At 41.0% G+C, this 17,921-nt stretch overlaps 1 protein-coding gene across 1 annotated transcript in view; it reads left to right on the plus strand.

Moving 5' to 3' along the window:
- Positions 1 to 17,921, plus strand: part of SLC9A4 (solute carrier family 9 member A4) — a 669,359-nt gene that overhangs the window by 73,001 nt on the left and 578,437 nt on the right. The window contains exon 2 of the mRNA XM_086934738.1: positions 13,906 to 14,369. Within this exon, the coding sequence (XP_086790864.1) occupies positions 13,906 to 14,369 (464 nt within the window). The remainder of the gene's footprint in view (positions 1 to 13,905; positions 14,370 to 17,921) is intronic.

The raw sequence follows: 17,921 nt of genomic DNA on the forward strand, positions 1-17,921 counted from the left end.
ATTGTGATTGTTGTTTGAGTAGAGTTTCACCCCCTCAACCAATAAATAATCCAATTTCTCACATGAACCAAACATCAGTCCATTAACACTGAGGCCTGTTTTTTCCTTGCCCCACATTGCCCCAAGCCTGCTTGTCAAATGAAGGCCAGGAAAGAGACAACACAGATAAGCCTGACTGTTCCAAATTGTACTGGACTGCAATGGTTTCCATTTCTGTATCTGACTGCAGTTGTGCTGTTGTGAGACATTCTCATAGTCATTCAGATATATTTCTCAAATATTATTACTGTATTTCATCTAATGACGTTTTTAGATTGGAAGCTTAACAGGCAGGAATGCAACATCAAGGCTTGTGTCTGGGGATTAAGAATTAATATCCAGCATGGGGCAGATTCTGCACTTTTTCACAATGGCTACTCCTCTCTATAGATCAGTGTCCCAAGCTTGACAGTTGCCTTTGGTACTATGGTACCATCAATCCCAACTCCTTGAGCAACTGTAGAAATTCCTCAGACATTTCTGTCAGTCAATGTTTGTTTTTCAGTGGCCACCATTTCCACACATAGGTTAGAAGAGCGTGGATAATTGCTGACAATATAATTGTAACTAAGTACTGTTTATCTCCTTTGGGCATGTCCTGAGTCCTCATAATGTGTTCATTATGTATTCATGTTGAATATCACATACATAAATATTGACCACACTGTTAGGACTCAGGACATGTCTCACAGAGATAAGCAGTAGTTAGTTACTGAAGCACTCTCTTTCCAAATCGCAATAGGAAGCTTTACAGCAAACATTATAACATGTATTGTACATTATGAGGAACAAAGAGGTAAGGAGAATCATTTATATCTTTTCATCACTTGGGGCATGGGACATGGCAGGTTTGCAGGGCAGAATGTTCAAATGATTTGCTGGAGGAGCAATAGATATGTTTCCCATATTTTCCTGGAGGACAGGAAGTTTCACTGAGTGTTTGGTCAACCGGGTAGAGAATACAACCAATTGGAGGCACCCCATTAAAAGATTGGTTTAATGCCATTACATTTTCAATTGTTGGGCATTCCAACAGTATGTTGTCTTTGCACCTTGGACCACATTTTCCCCTCAACATTACAAGTTTTAAAAAGTACAGGGAATGTCTATTGACACATGGTAGATTGCTGCATGGAGATTGAACTTCATTGAGATTAAGATGCATGTGGAACATCTGCCTGAGAGTCATTACTTGCATCTGGTGATTAAATGATCAGGGCATGAGCAGTAATATTCAAATGATCAAATTTGAGGAGGGGCCTAATTTTCTACACTGAATAAAGGAACACGTTTGCAACTTTGTTCATACATAGTGCTAGCCATCATGGGTTGTATATATGAATTCCATGGTTTTATGGATAAAGGAAAGAGGGTAATCAAGGGGAAGAAGGTTTCAAGATCATGTTTAATCAGAAGAGAAGATTCAGAGTGGTTGTTAGAGTTTGTACTGATCAGGATAAACTCATTGTTTGTGGGTTTATCCTGAGCGACTTATTAGACATCCAGTATTGCAGTTCAAGGTAACAGGTTCTGAGTGTGTAGATGTGTTAGTTGACTGTATTTCTGCCAAAAAAGTTAGTGAATTTCTTTAGTAACTCCTTTCTCAAAAATGTAAGAATGAAGGCTAATTATATGATGCAGCTTCATCTTGAAAATCTGACTTATTTGTTGTTAATTTTGGCCCAAGCCACAATGACCTGAGATATTCTGCTACTACTTCTACTGAAACCTATTTGCAAAGATATATATACTCTTCCTTGTAGGTAAGCTTACAGAGGATATAATTTGTGGACAATTGCCTTGCTTGCACTTGAGTCTCTGCACTACATTTGTCAACTATTATATGATGTCCTGGGGAACCTTTCTTGGATTTTTATCAGGGTTGGGGTTTGAATGCTGTCTCGTGTTGGCATTCTGTCATTCAAAATGTTTTAAAAGTGTATTATCTGTGCATTTAATTCTCTTGAGGTATCTTAGAAATTAAAGTCACCCAAGATCTCTCCTGTCTATGATACTGCTGGCTAAAAATGTACAATTAAGTAATTACTGTGTGAGGGAAAGGGATAGGATGGTAATTGCTAAATGAAATACCAATAATATTCAACACAACAGCTTTGTTACCTCATTATAGTTCTTGTGCCTGTTACCCCGTCATGAACCAATTGTGTTAATTGTATTTAAGTGGTTACTGTTATGTTAACATTCAGGATGTTTGGAATTAAGATGTTCCCTGGTCGTAAGGCTCTTAGAAGGAACCCTATTCATAAAACAAAGATATATTATTCATTTGGTCAGGGAACCAGCTAAATTTTCATTAGCCATAAATGTTTATAACCTCTTCCAATATGGATGTAGACTGTTCTGTGCTGTGTCCACCATTAAAAAGTCAATTTCGTAGAAAGAGACGCCATTCTATTATCCAACAATCTACATCAAAGAGGGTTTAATTTGTGCCAGCAAATGTTATCCCTGAAAGTGTACCTCATCAAGTGTTTGTACATTATCATTGCCCACATAATAGGCTTCCGGCCTGCTGTAGTTGGGTGGTTTAGTTCCAGCTTATAGATTTCCTTTAAATGACAATCTCCCACCCTTCAAAAGGCACACATTTAAGAAGGTATCTTTACTAGATAAACAGGCATATCAAATAATCTAAAATGGTCAGATGATTCATCATAATCTTCGCAGAGTTTCCCTCACAACGTTTAGGGGACAGCTGGAGAAATGTTCTCCTTTGGAATGTACTAATTCTGCCCAACTCAGAGTCCAGCAGCAATGCTAGCAAAAGTGTGGACAATAAATCTGCTGTTACCTATTCAGAATCACCTTTAGTGTGCCCAACGAAATTCACCAAATCAGGTTGTATTCAGTAGCAACTAAAATGATGTACACTTTTCATTACCCTCATTACTATAAATAAATAAATACTTTTATTTGATTTCATAGAAAAATCATAAAAGAGTGGAAAACCACCATATATGAAATGTACATTTTGAAATAAAAACAGATAAGTATAAAACATACAGAGATACCATAAGTTAGTTTCTAGACTCATAATGCTAAAACTTGTTTGGTTAGCTTTTCTTTTTTTTCCAGTTCAGTTGCTGTGGTTTTCAGGAATTTTGTGTCTCTACAGGACAGTTGGAGTGACAGTCCTCCAAAGCATTGGATGACGGCTGCTCCACATGATCTTATTTGTTCATTCCTTTGGGTCTCTGCCAGTACAAGTTGATGATGGCGTCCAAGAGTTTAGTTGGAGCACCCTAGTTATGCATTTTTGCCCAAAGTTTGGCTCTCTGGACTTTGTCAAAGGCTGCTTTGAGGTCTATAAAGCATGGGTAAAGAGGCCTGGATTTTGCAAGGGCTTGGTTGGCTAGAAGGGTGATTGCGGAAATAGTTGTAAGTGTGCCCATCCCTGCCCTAAATCCTGTTTGGGTGCAGGGAATGAGGTTACATGTTCTTACCCAATCCTCCAAATCAGCCAAAAAGTTTGATGCATACATTTTTGCCTTCAAGTCGATTAAGGCTATCAGACGGTAGTTGAAGGGGTTAGAACGAGAGTCCAACTTGTGTATTGGGTTCAAAATGCTGCCCCTCCAAGAGTCTGGAATGATGCACAAGGCTAATATGGAAGAGAAAAGTGGCATGAGGAGGTCAGACCAGAATGAAGGATTATACAGGAACAAGGCATTTGGCAGCCCGTTGGGTCCTGGAGCTCCCTCGGGTGTGAGTTTTTTAAATAATTTTTAGAACTGTCTCTTTCCGGATTTGCAAGACGTGTTCAGGTGTTTCTGGGTTGGAAGTGATTTTGACACGACCTGCTACAATTGCCCTCAATCCTGGTTCTGAACCCCAAGTTGCCGGACCGACAGTTGTGGTTTCATTATATAAATGATCGATGTGGGCTCTCCAGGTGTCCTCCATTATGTCTGAGTTGTAGTCCCGGTTCTTTCCGTTTGTTACCTGATTGATTATTCAATCAGGTAACAAATGGAAAAGACAAAAGAATGGCAAAAGAGCCTAGAATCCCTTTGTTAGGTGGAATGGTGGAGTTTGGCCCAGAGTTGTTCTTGGAACTCTTTTTTTGCTGCCTTAGTGTCCCTTTTTAGGTCTTTTTTGGCTTTGGTGATTAATTGCAAGAGATCCTGGGATGGGGCGGAGCACTGGGTGCGTAGTCTTCTAAGGTGTTTGTTTAGTTGTTGTTTTTGATTCCTGAGTTTTTTTGTGAACCAATCGGCCCCTTGGTGTCTTCTCACTTTTTTCCCTGCCGCCTGGTTGCAGAACTTTTGGTTTAATTCTAGGATAAAGCGCTCCCATGCCTTTGTGTTTATGAGTTCGATTTGAAATCTTTCCAGGAGGTGGGTGCATGTCCCCATGATGTCGTTGATCCAATCCGTTTTCCATGCAAGACGTTTTATATTGTAGCTTTATATTGTTGGGATAATACTCTAGCTGGCACTGGGTTATCTATGTTACTTAGCAATGTGAACGATTGTGGTTGGTGGTCGCTTTCAATCCTGTCCATTATTTGGAAGTTTGTGATCGATGGGAAAAGGTCATGATCTGTAAAAATGTAGTCTATTGTTGAAGCTGATTTTTGGGTGATCCTGATGTATCCTGCTGGGCTCTCTGTTGGGCTGCTCCTGTTTAGCATTCTCATTGAGAGCTCCACCAAACTGACCGCGCATCTCTTGCCAAGTGCGTCTCGTTGGTTTGGTACCTGTATTCGCTCTTTAGTGGCTTGCAATAAGTTTATATTGAAATCCCCTGGCAGAATGATCTTTGCGTCCTGATGGGCGAGTTTTAAAGTTGCCAGTGTTGCTAGTAAATGGCCTATTCCTATCTTTTTTGGCTGGAACACTGGATGGATATAGGTGTTAAGAATAAGCAGGCAAGTGAAGGGCGGGTCTTCGAGTTTGACACATTGCAGCCAGGAGAACTCTAGGTCTATTGTTGAAGCTTGCCATGGAATTTCAGTTGAAATGAAAATTGAAAGGCCTCCTTTGGCTCTCCCTAGGTTGGCGACTTTTCGGTCCGGCCTCTGATATTTCTTGTATCCATCTATAGGTGTGGATTTGTCATCCAAGTTTCCTGGAAGAGAATAATTTAGTAATTTTAAATGAATTTCGTGAAGCCTGGATCTTCTAGTTCGGAGCTAAGGCCGAACACATTCCAGGAGCTGACGTTACAGTCTGTGAGTGAGTTGGTAACTACGTGGGTGTTAGTTCATGCCATATCTGGGGGTGATCTGACTGTGATTAGATCCCGAAATCCGGGGGCTTAATGACTGATGGATTAGCAAAGGTGATGGTGATTTTTTAGTTGTGCACTCTTTCCTCTTTTAGGGGGTTTGATGATCTGGGCCTTTGGCTCCCTTTAACAGGCCCACTGAGTGGCTAAACGGTTGGAGCAGGTTGGGGTAGCAGGCGGGGTCGTTCTTTTTTTTTGCTTAATGCCCCAATTTGCAAATTGGTCCCTTTGCTACCAGATTTGTTCAATAAAAGAAATGAATATATGACGTTAGACTGCAGACAAAAATCCCGCATACCATCATACCGCAAATATAATACCGCAAGTACTATTAGGCCGCAAATTAGGAGAACGAAAACTTTTGAAACAAATATGCCTTTAGCACGCATGCCATTACAACGAAAAGGCATGCATGTTAAAGGTATACTCGTAAAAGTTCTAAAGGTAAGTAAGAGTACCCTACCCTACCCTATCCTACACTACTCTTTAATGTAGTACCCCTGCACCATCCACCCTTGATACACAGTCCTTTTCCAACATTTACACAACCCAGCTCGACCCCCCAACACTACCATAAAGCACTTTACTTCCCTACACAAACACTACAACACTACCTTAACACACTACCCCCAGCATGACCCTACACAAACACTACAATGCTACCCTAAACCACTACACCCCAGCATGACCCTACACTACACAAACACTACAACACTTCCCTAAACTCTAAAACACTACCCCTACATGACCCTACACTATACAAAAACTACAACACTACCCTAAACCCTAAAACACTACCCCCAGCATGACCCTACACTACACAAACACTACAACACTACCCTAAACCCTAAAACACTACACCCCAGCATGACCCTACACTACACAAACACTACAACACTACCCTAAACCCTAAAACACTACCCCTGCATGACCCTACACTACAACACTACCCTAAACCCTATAACACTTCCCCCAGCATGACCCTACACTACAACACTACCCCCTACACTACAACACTACCCTAAACCCTATAACACTTCCCCCAGCATGACCCTACACTACAACACTACCCAAAACCCTAAAACACTACCCCCAGCATGACCCTACACTACACAAACACTACAACACTACCCTAACCCCTAAAACACTACCCCCAGCATAGCCCTACACTACACAAACACTACAACGCTACCATTAACCCTAAAACACTAACCCCAACATGACCCTACTCTACAGAAACACTACAACACTTCCCTAAACCCTGAAACACTACCCCCCAGCATGACACTACACTACACAAACACTACAACACTACCCTAAATCCTAAAACACTACCCCTGCATGACCCTACACTACAACACTACCCTACACCCTATAACACTTCCCCCAGCATGACCCTACACTACAACACTACCCAAAACCCTAAAGCACTACCCCCAACATGACCCTACACTACACAAACACTACAACACTACCCTAACCCCTAAAACATTACCCCCAGCATGACCCTACACTACGTAAACACTACAACACTACCCTAAACCCTAAAACACTACACCCCAGCATGACCCTACACTACACAAACACTACATCACTACCGTAAACCCTAAAACACTACCCCTGCTTGACCCTACACTACACAACACAAACACTACAACACTACCCTAAACCCTAAAACACTACCCCCAACATGACCCTACACTACACAAACACTACAACACAACCCTAAACCCTAAAACACTACCCCCAGCATGACCTTACACTATACAAACACTACAACACTACCCTAAACCCTAAAACACTACCCCCAGCATGACCCTACACTACACAAACACTACAACACTACCATAAAACCCTAAAATACTTCCCCCAGCATGACCCTACACTACACAAACACTACAACACTACCCTAAACCCTAAAACACTACCCCCAGCATGACCCTACACTACACAAACACTACAACACTACCCTAAACCCTAGAACACTACCCCCAGCATGACCCTACACTACACAAAAACTACAACACTACCCTAACCCCTATACCACTTCCCCCAGCACGACCCTACACTAAACAACCACCAGAACTCTACACTACACTAACACAACACTACACTACACAATCACTAACCAGCACAACGAAAAAATTAACCCAAACCCCCTTACCTCTCTCGTCATCGTAGTTTTCACAACACAAATGCATTTACCATACATGCCTTTACAACGTAATTCGTTGTAAAGGCATACTTGATAAATGCACATGCGTTTTGAAAAAATGTGGGATGATGGTATGCGAGGTCAATGACCTTGCGGATAAATGATATGCGGCCTGAAAGTCCGCGGGAAAACAAATGCGGGATAAAGGTTAATTACCAGAAGAAATAGCTGAAAATTAAGCTGTTTCTTGGCCCATGAAATGCGGGTTCTGTTTAAACGCTACACTACCAATGTCGTTGGAGGTTATGTAGCTCAGAGGGGGCAGTGCTTTAAAAAGTTTGAGCAGGACACTTCAATTTAAGGTCTTAATGGATTCCATTTGATCCGTAGTCGGGGATACAATTCAATTTGTTGATGTTTAAAGAGGAGTCCAGGTGCAATGCTAGGCGTGCTACTCTTCCCGATAAATTGTAGGACATCGGTGGCTCAATAATTGTCGAAGGAGTGGTCACGGTTTAATATATGTTGTTTTCTTGCCTCCTGGGTTAGGGTTACAGGCTATGTACGGATGGCAGTTTTCTTTCCACTCGTTGTCAGTAACTGAATGTTCTACACGTAGCTAGTTATACTTGTTTCTTTGATGTAATTGGGGGATTCTCGGATTGTGTTGCCTTGGTGGATGGAGGGTGTTTCTCTTTCCTTGGAGGCTTAAATATGCTGTATACATTCCCAGTCTGCGGTGATTCCCTTTTGGTGTTATTTGGGCAGCTGGGGAAAGTGGATTGGATGGATAAAGGGCACGGTTGGTCCTTGTTTGTAATTGTGTCCGGAAGAGTGAGGGCCGTGTCGTGGTCATTCTGTTTCAATCCCTGGACAGGTTTGTCGGGAAAGTTTATCGCCTGTCTGGAGTGCCTTCTATTTCTTGATTTTCTTAAACGTTTTCTTTCAAGCTTAGTTAATGTATTGGTTGATGTAAATGGCTGACCTAATGGTTGTTCTCCTTTGTCAGTTGATTGGAGGGCTGACATGATAGGATTGGCAATGGTTAATGCTGGACTGGGTACTGTAAGGTCAGTCTGTGATTGCTCTAAATTGGAAAAAGCACCACTTCTCATTAACCCCATTACAATTTCCATGTATTTTACTGAATGCAGCCATGAGATATATATTGATACATTCCTAACCAGAAATTTCTTGTCAATGATTACAAATCTCTACAATTTACATTTCAACCTAAGTACTTAGATGAGGTGATCAGAATTGCTGAGACAATGAAACCTTATTTTCTTTGGAGCAGCTACATAGCCTGAAACTCAATATCAATAAAATAGCATGATGTATTTTGGATGATTTGGAGGGCTTTAGATTACAGAAACTAATTAAGCACCTTCCTAAAGGTGAATTTGCCACTGCATGTATCATATTTACTTCAACAGTTTTCTTCATATGTTTGAATTAGACTATTTATTATTGGTGACTTGCAAAGAATCTACGAAGTACTCATGTACATTTATGATTGTTGTATATTTCTGAGAGTATTCCACCAGTGCAAATGTAATGATTATTTCAACAGATGGGAAACCTTTATATGAACATATATATTTGTTCATGTGACTTTTATTTATTTCTCAAGAATACAATATTTTTCCAGGTAGAGAAATCCTTTATGACACTGGGTTTCTAAGCAAACATGAATTGAATTTTCTTAACGTGAGAAACCCCAGAACACCAGTAATCTATACCCTGCCTAAGATTCATAAAAGACTCGACTCTCCACCTGGGCGACCCATTGTATCCGGTTGCGGGTCGGTACTGGAACCACTAGTCCATTATGTCAACTTTTTTCTTAAAGATTTCGTGCCTGGAACATGTTGCTTTATTCAAGACAGTATGTTTATGATTAACTTAATTGAAAATCATCCTTTTGACCCCTGTAAAGAGACTCTATGCACAATGGACGTAGAGTCTCTCTACACTAACATTCCTCAGTGAGAGTCACTCTTGGTCATGGAAAACACATTGAACAATAGGACCCACCCTCACACAGTGCCGACTCTATTTATCATTCAACTTCTTGAAATCTGCTTGACACAAAACTTCTTCACATTTGACACCAAATACTATCAGCAAGTGAGGGGTACTTCAATGGGGGCTATTTTTGCCCCTACCCTGGCAATCCTCTATATGGACTGGCTTGAGTGTAACACCATACTCCTCCCCAGTAACCCCTTCCACCAAGGAATCTCAAAGTGGAAACGCTATATAGACGACATTTTCCTCATTTGGGAAGGTCCTGTGGAAAATCTCATCCCCTTTCTACATTGGCTCAATAACAACTGCAGCGGCCTTACCTTTACCCTTTCCCACAGTAAAATCAGTACACCTTTCCTTGACTTATGCATTCAACATAAAGATGGTCTCTTGTACACCTCTCTCTTTCGCAAACCTACCGAAAGATATACTTTACTCAGCTACCAAAGTTGCCACCCCAGGGCACTCAGAGACAGTCTACCGTACTCCCAATTTCTTAGACTAAGAAGGAATTGTTACCAAAAAATCGACTACTTTGCAGAAGCTAACACCTTGTCGGTTAAACTGCAGCAAAGAGGCTACCCTCGCCGCTTGGTCAAAAATGCAATAAAGAGGGCTTGGTACTGCCCTCGCTAAACATTACTAGAACCCAAACCCAAAAAATCTACTGAGAAACTTGTATGCGTTACCACTTTCTCCACAATCTCTAATAAAGTGCGCAAATCCTTCAAAAAGAATTGGCACATCCTTAACTCAGGCCCACTAGATTTAGAGACACCATTGTTTGCGTTCAAGAAAAACAAAAGTTTGAGGGACCAACTTGTCAGGGCAGCCTTACCCGTAACCACCACCGTAAACACCACTCTGAATGACCATCGGTCTCTACCGCCAGTCAAGGGTCACCACAAATGTGGCTCATGTGTTGTGTATAGATCTTGTATTGAGGGTAAAGAATTCATTTTTGAGAATGTAAAAAATGTAATGTTATGTTATGTTATATGTTTTTTAAAGCGCACAGCTGCCCCAGCAAAGAGGCGTCCCTTCGCTAACAGATCTAACTGGAACAAGACTCCCCAACGGGCTCACCAGACTGCAACCAGGGCTATACTGAAGGGAAGAGGAGGGTTTTAATTGCTTTCCTAAAAACTAACACGTCTTCCATTCCCCGGATATGGGCCGGCAAGGAATTCCATAACTTGGCCGTCATGTATCTAAATGAGCGGCCACCGATGCGACTGAGTTTGACCCGTGGTACCGTCACCAGATGTTGTCCAAGTGAACGTAGGTTTCGGTGAGGGATATATGGTGTCAGAAGGGTGCATAGAAGTTCTGGGCTTCCAAGTTTGACAATATTAAACCCCAGACACAGAGCCTTAAACTGAATCCGGGCAGAAATGAGCGTAAAACCTTCACGACTGTAATAGCTGTAATGTGATCTATGCTATTTTTTGCCCTTGTAATAAGATCTATGTGGGGCAAACAACACAAAACATAAAACTACGGATTTCGCAGCATCGTAGCAGAATCCGATGTAAAACAGCAAATGCTCCCCTTGTTGAACATTTTACTGAGAAGGGGCACAACGAGAATGATGTCCGCTGGAAAGTGACCAACCAAGTCACCCTCCCGCCGAGAGGAGGTGACCTCACAAGACTGCTTAATAAACAGGAACTAAAATGGATCCTGAGAACGGACAGCTTAAACACCGGATTTAATCTTCAGGAAGACTGGACAAATCTGGTCTAAGTAGTACCTTCCATTGAATTGTTTTAATTCTTTCAGATAATTCTGGATTGCATTGTACCAACTGTAAGAAAATACGTGGATGACTTTCTGTTTCAGTTACTGTGTTCCTTTATTTTATTTTATTTTGGTTTATTCACACCTTTTAGCACCTCACAATTCACGTCACGGGGACCACTGTCACCCCCTATATCACTGACACTACGTGGTCCTTTCACCCTAACTCTCGGGCTCTCTACCCGTTCCAATATGGCCACCATGTCTCCTATCCTTCTACCTTGTACCCGAGCCCTCTACAATTTCCACTGTGTCCCCCTGGACCAATAAGAGCGCGCTCTGTAGAAGTCCCCCAGCACCAGCAACTGCAGTTCGTATTGCAGAGCGGGATTAGATACCGACTGATCCGGTAAGCTCCCTCCCATCACTTAGTCATTTCCCCCCGTGTTCTTAATCCAGGAACATCCCCCTAACCTCTAACCTCCTTTCCCAATTCCCTCCCAGGTACTCCCAGCAAACTGCAAGCGATCGGACATTCCGACTCTCCCTGGCCGGTCCCAATTCTGGTAAGATCCATCCCCACCCTCTTCATGTGCGGCACCAATCGCATTCCCTCCTCCCATTCTGATTGCATTCCCCGTTACTTTCTTTAGGTGACCACAACTTTTTCAATTCCTTAACAACCCAAAGCCATGGAACTAACATGGTAAGCCCGTTACCTCACTGCGCCGTAATTTAATTAATCACGCCACACGCTCGCTTCTCGGCACTGGTACAAGTCAATAGTATGTTCATTGAGCTCTCCCGGCATGATCACTGCGAAAATATGTCGCTATGGCTGCCGCAACCTACAACACGGGCGCCCCCCGATCCTGCTAAGGCTACGTTCACGGTAGTTCCTCGCTCACGTGGAACTGACATTTTATTCAACCCTACTGTAATCACGATAATAGACTCCCACCCACGGGAACTACTGGTAGTCACTGAAGTCAAATGGTAATTTTCCATCTCGGCTATTTCATTGCCTAACCGTAGTCCCTCGCCACCCGTGCAAACGGCATTAATCTCTATAGCCAGACTGACAAGTTGCTTTTAACTGACACCTTCTAGCACTTACCATCACATTGTGAATTTTAATTTTACTCCATAGTTGCCTAGTTCATATTTTCTTGGATTTCTCCTTTCCCCACATTTCCTTTTTAGGTTTTAGAGGCTTGCAACTATTAGGCACTTATCAAATGTCCTGATGATGATCCCTTTGAACTAAAAGTGGGATCGAAAGGCCGTCGACCAATTCATGTGCCTTATACAGTGTGTATACTATGTACTATATTGATGTAATGGCGCATCTTACAATATTTGTTCATACTATGATTTAGAGAACAATTTAAGCTTTTTGCCTAAAAGCCCTTTCCTGTTCACTTTGAGTGTACTAAAGTGTCTGTGTTTAATTGAGGTACAGGCTTGTGCCCCACAACGTGAGAGTGTCGAAGGATATTCTCCCTGTATTTTTGCTATAAGTAAACACATTTTGACTACTGTCCGGCTGGACAAGTCACTTAAATACAGAATTCACGGTGTCTGTATTCATTGTATGCTTTATCCTATGTTGCATGGGACCATTGTTGTTTCTACAAAGTTTAGTCCCTGTGGGCACAGAGATATTGGATGAGGTATTGCACTGCAAAAATTTGCCGCTATGGCCGCCGCAACCTACAACATTGGCAACCCCCCGATCCTGCTAAGGCTACGTTCACGGTAGTTCCTCACTCACGTGGAACTGACATTTTATTCAACCCAACTGTAATCACAATAGTAGACTCCCACCCACAGGAACTACTGATAGTCACTGAAGTCAAATGGTAATTTTCCATCTCGGCTATTTCATTGCCTAACCGTAGTCCCTCGACACCCTTGCAAACAGCGTTAATCTCTATAGCCAGACTGTCGAGTTGCTTTTAACTGACACCTTCTAGCACTTACCATCACGTTGCGAATTTAAATTTTAATCCATAGTTGACTAGTTCATATTTTCTTGGATATTTCCTTTCCCCACATTTCCTTTTTAGGTTTTAGAGGCTTGCAACTATTAGGCACTTATCAGATGTCCTGATGATGATCCCTTTGAATTAAAAGTGGGATCGAAATGCCGTCGACCAATTCATGTTCCTTATACAGTGTGTATACTATGTACTATGTTGATGTAATGGCGCATCTTACAATATTTGTTCATACTATGATTTAGAGAACAATTTAAGCTTTTTGCCTAAAAGTCCTTTCCTGTTCACTTTGAGTGTACTAAAATGTCTGTGTTTAATTGAGGTACAGGCTTGTGCCCCACAACGTGAGAGTGTCGAAGGATATTCTCCCTGTATTTTTGCTATAAGTAAACACATTTTGACTGCTGTCCGGCTGGACAAGTCACTTAAATACAGAATCCACTTTGTCTGTATTCATTGTATGCTTTATCCTATGTTGCATGGGACCATTGTTGTTTATACAAAGTTTAGTCCCTGTGGGCACAGAGATATTGGATGAGGTATTGCAAAGAATCAATATTATTCACTCAATTTGCATCTTCAGATTTCCCAGACTTGTTATGGGCAAACCACTATACTGTCCACTGTGATATCCAGTGTGTTGAGTAACATTTATATTTGTTTAACAAACTATTTTTGTTTTGTTTCAAGGTTTTCACCTGTATCACAAACTGCCATCCATCATGCCAGAGAGCTGCATTCTCATTGCAATAGGAGCATTACTTGGCGGAATTATTTTTGGAACTGACCACAAAGCACCACCAGCAATGAGGACAGACATATACTTTTTATATCTGCTTCCTCCAATTATCATTGAAGGAGGATATTTTTTACCTACTCGTCCATTCTTTGAAAACATTGGGACTATTACTTGGTGGGCTGTGGCTGGAACTCTGCTGAATGCATTTGGCATTGGTCTCTCACTCTTTGGTATATGTCAGATAGAAGTATTTGGACTCAGTGACATTGATTTACTGCAGAACTTGCTTTTTGGCAGCCTAATTGCTGCAGTGGACCCTGTGGCAGTATTGGCTGTTTTTGAAGAAGCCAGCGTCAATGAACAACTTTACATGATGATATTTGGAGAATCACTTTTGAATGATGGAATTACTGTGGTAAGGTATCCATTGCAATTTCCTTTTCTGACTTTTTCAAAGTTTGCAAATCATGCTGCATGAATAAAAATGGAACCTGAAGGACAATTTGCTTTACTTCCTGTTAATCCAGATGTGAAATTTATGTATTGAAAGCTATTTTCAATGTGTCTCAGCAAAAGTCTTTGAGGGCAATCCACATAATCCTTTTTGGCTGTAAATGTATTAATATTTCCCTAAATGTCTTTATTTATTCCTGCTAGGAATTCATGAGAGGAATCTTTCAAATCTAGTTGTAAATGGGTTTCTTTGTCCATATTTTCCAACCACCAGTGCAGATAAATGTGAAATAGTCACCCTTGTGCAGTGTGTGGGAAGTGAGTAAGACAAGGCATGACTAGTCATATAACTTTGTGAATAGCTGCAAACCTGCACGTATGTGGGCAGTCACAAACTCCATTCTTACTATTTCAGACATATGAAATTATTGGAACTTTACCTTTCAGGATCCAAAGGAGAACAAAATACCTCCAAACTTGGAGGAGATGGATGGGAAGAGGTTTCTCAACAAAGAAAAATGTTTTTGCCATAGAAAATAGAAAAAATGAAAACATTGCATTGTCTCATCGGGTACAATATCCCCAGAATTGAAGCCTAGGCATTGCTTATTTAGGCCATTTGGGAAAGTGATCATGGGGAATGTGTCATATTAAACCACTCAGTAGTAAACTTGGAAACTCACGCCTTGAGGAGCTGTCTAAGCATACTGTTGAAGATGCTTGGAAATCCAAAATAGAAGTAATTCAGCCTTTACTCATAGGAGTACTTTAATCGGTACAGAATCCCTAATTTTGAGGATTTGCCATATTCTTAATTGTGTTGCATTGTTGTTCTCTCTATGCTTGTGTGCGTTTATAAGGTAACAGATTGCTTTTGAAAGTTGAATAATAATAATAATAATCCACATTTGTAAAGTGCAAACAATCACTCTAAAAGGTCTCCAGGCGCTGGGGGCCGTCAGGAAGATTAAGCAAGCTATTGGCCAGAGTCACATGGTGCTGGGCTAAACTGCCACTGGCGCCGGGGATCGAGCCGTGATCCCCAGATTCCAGCGTCAGTTGCCCTGGCCACGGCACCATACCTGTGAATGAAGCAAACACAATACAATCACGACTAAGGTGATCTTTTCTATTATCTTGTTTAAAAGTATTAGTTCATCCATCAGCGATTGTTCACTAAAACAGTATTGCAAATTTCCACTTTTGGGAAAAGTGGTAGAAACATGTACACCCGTTTAGTAGTTGGAGCCTATATAGAAATTTGCTGTTGTCGATTTTGAATGTGGCTGTTCGTTTTGGTCAAAACAGAACATAGCAATAACTCATTCATTTTCTCTTTTTGACTATCACTGTATTGCAGACTGTTTGGCGAAAGTGATGGAAACCTGAATTCGTAATTCCAATTCTCAGTTACACAACCTATTTTTAAGTTGAATAGGACCTGTGTTTCCAGTGCAGGGAGTTAGTTACACAGAGATCTTACTAAGATATATCAGTTCACTGTTACAATTAGTGTCAGACAGCTGTAGTCTCTTATTAAAGGTCTCTCTTATTGCCTTTACAAAATCACTATGCATTGAATACGTTCGTGAACAGCAGAATTGACTAGTCGGAGTGGTGGAGTCCAGTGTCTTCATTTACCCACTTCTGCCACTCCCCTTTTCCCTTTTTTACCACTGGCTAGCATATTCCTATGCAGTAGTTGTTGGTGGACACTGTGAGAGACAGAAGAGTGCATCACTCCTGTTGGCTCTTGACTAAAGATTTGGTGCTCTCTGGCAACCCAGCTCCAATAGTGTTTTGGTAATATGCCTTAGGGCCTTATTATGAGTTTGGCAGTACGGGAGTGGGAGCGCGTCGCTCTCTCACCGCCAAACCCGTGTTTGACCTGCTGGCCTGATTAGGAGTTTTCTCCTGTATGCCGGGCAGTTCTTTGGCGTTCCCACAGCGGTTCCTATGAAATAGGCACCGCAATGGGAACGTCAAAATCAGAACCTGCATGGCATGGACTGCTGTAGTCCATGGCGTGCAGCTAAAGGTGTTCATGCACATAGAGGGGGGCAACTGCTGTCGGGCCCCTTTGTTTCTTCACCGCCACACTTTTCATGGAGGTCGTACCTCTATGAAAAGTGTGGCAGTGCGGATCTTGTAATATGCTTTCCGGGGCCACAGGTGCCCGCCAAGCATATTAGAGCCTCAAATCCACCGTTCCGCAGCAGGGATCGCTGTTGGTTGCGGAGGACCTCTGCGCCCCCGCGAGTCTATAGGTCTGCGCCCTGACAGACCTGTAATAAGCCCCTTAGACAGGACTTAACCCAGAAAGCCTTGTTTAGAGTTTAGCGGGCAAACAAGGAAGCAGCCGGTTCACTGACAAAATATCAATGTAAAAAATATAGAATTAAAAAATGTCGATGAAAAAATATAGCATGCAAAAATATTGACTCCCAATACTTAAACAGGGAGGTACAAAAATACCGGGAAAAAGTATTGATGTTAAAAATATAAAATAAAATAATAAATACTAAATATATTACATTTTTTTTTAAATGAAGTGGATTTAATAAACATTTTAACAAATATAACAAAAAAACGAATTTAAAAAATAAACACACATACACACTAATCTCTATATATCTATATATACATATTTACTTTAAAACAATTAATAAACTATTAATGTTACTTTATTTTAACATTTTTAAATAATCAAAAAATATACACATATATGTGTGTATATAAATATATATACTACATATGTATATTATGTATATAGATATATATTAATATATATATATATTCCAAAGTTTTATCAAAGTAACGATGCACACTCAGATGTTATTTGCATAAACACCAAGGTTTATTCTGTAAACCACTACACGTTTCGACACAAAAAGTGTCTTGATCAAACAAATAATACAGATCATCCCAGACATGCATAAATAAATAATCAATGAACATAGAAGAGGCACTTTTGGCCCCTACTTCTTATGTCATCTGCGGCCGCCATCTTAAAACGGTACATTTTACTAACACATTGTTGAATCTTGGTTGTAAATATGTATACAATATCACTGAAATTATATATATAACCATTTGTACCTGAAATGAGAGCTGTGTCATTACACTCTCCGACACATTGATAACATTTTGATACCATGAATATAGTGTTTCACTTTACAATATCCATATGTCATAGCGTCCAGCATTTGATATCCCCTGTGTCTTAACATTTGCGCACAGTATATGTTAAAATTATACCAAATCGGAGCTTAGATTTGTACAACTTAACACGCATATTACCCGCATTGCAAGTCTGTTTAGAAGCAGCGACCTGTCAGTCTGCATTCTTTTACCACGCATGGGGACTATGTATAGGCATCTGTGCCCCATACTCCCCAGGTTAGTGAACGCATGTATGCATGTATAAGATTGTTATCAATTGTGATTTAGACAAAATTATCAGCAAGCTTCTGCATAAATGAATGTTCAGCAGAGATCAAATTTCCTGTTAGGT

Source organism: Lissotriton vulgaris, chromosome 8 (genome assembly GCF_964263255.1).
Source record: "Lissotriton vulgaris chromosome 8, aLisVul1.2, whole genome shotgun sequence".
Taxonomy (NCBI): domain Eukaryota; kingdom Metazoa; phylum Chordata; class Amphibia; order Caudata; family Salamandridae; genus Lissotriton; species Lissotriton vulgaris.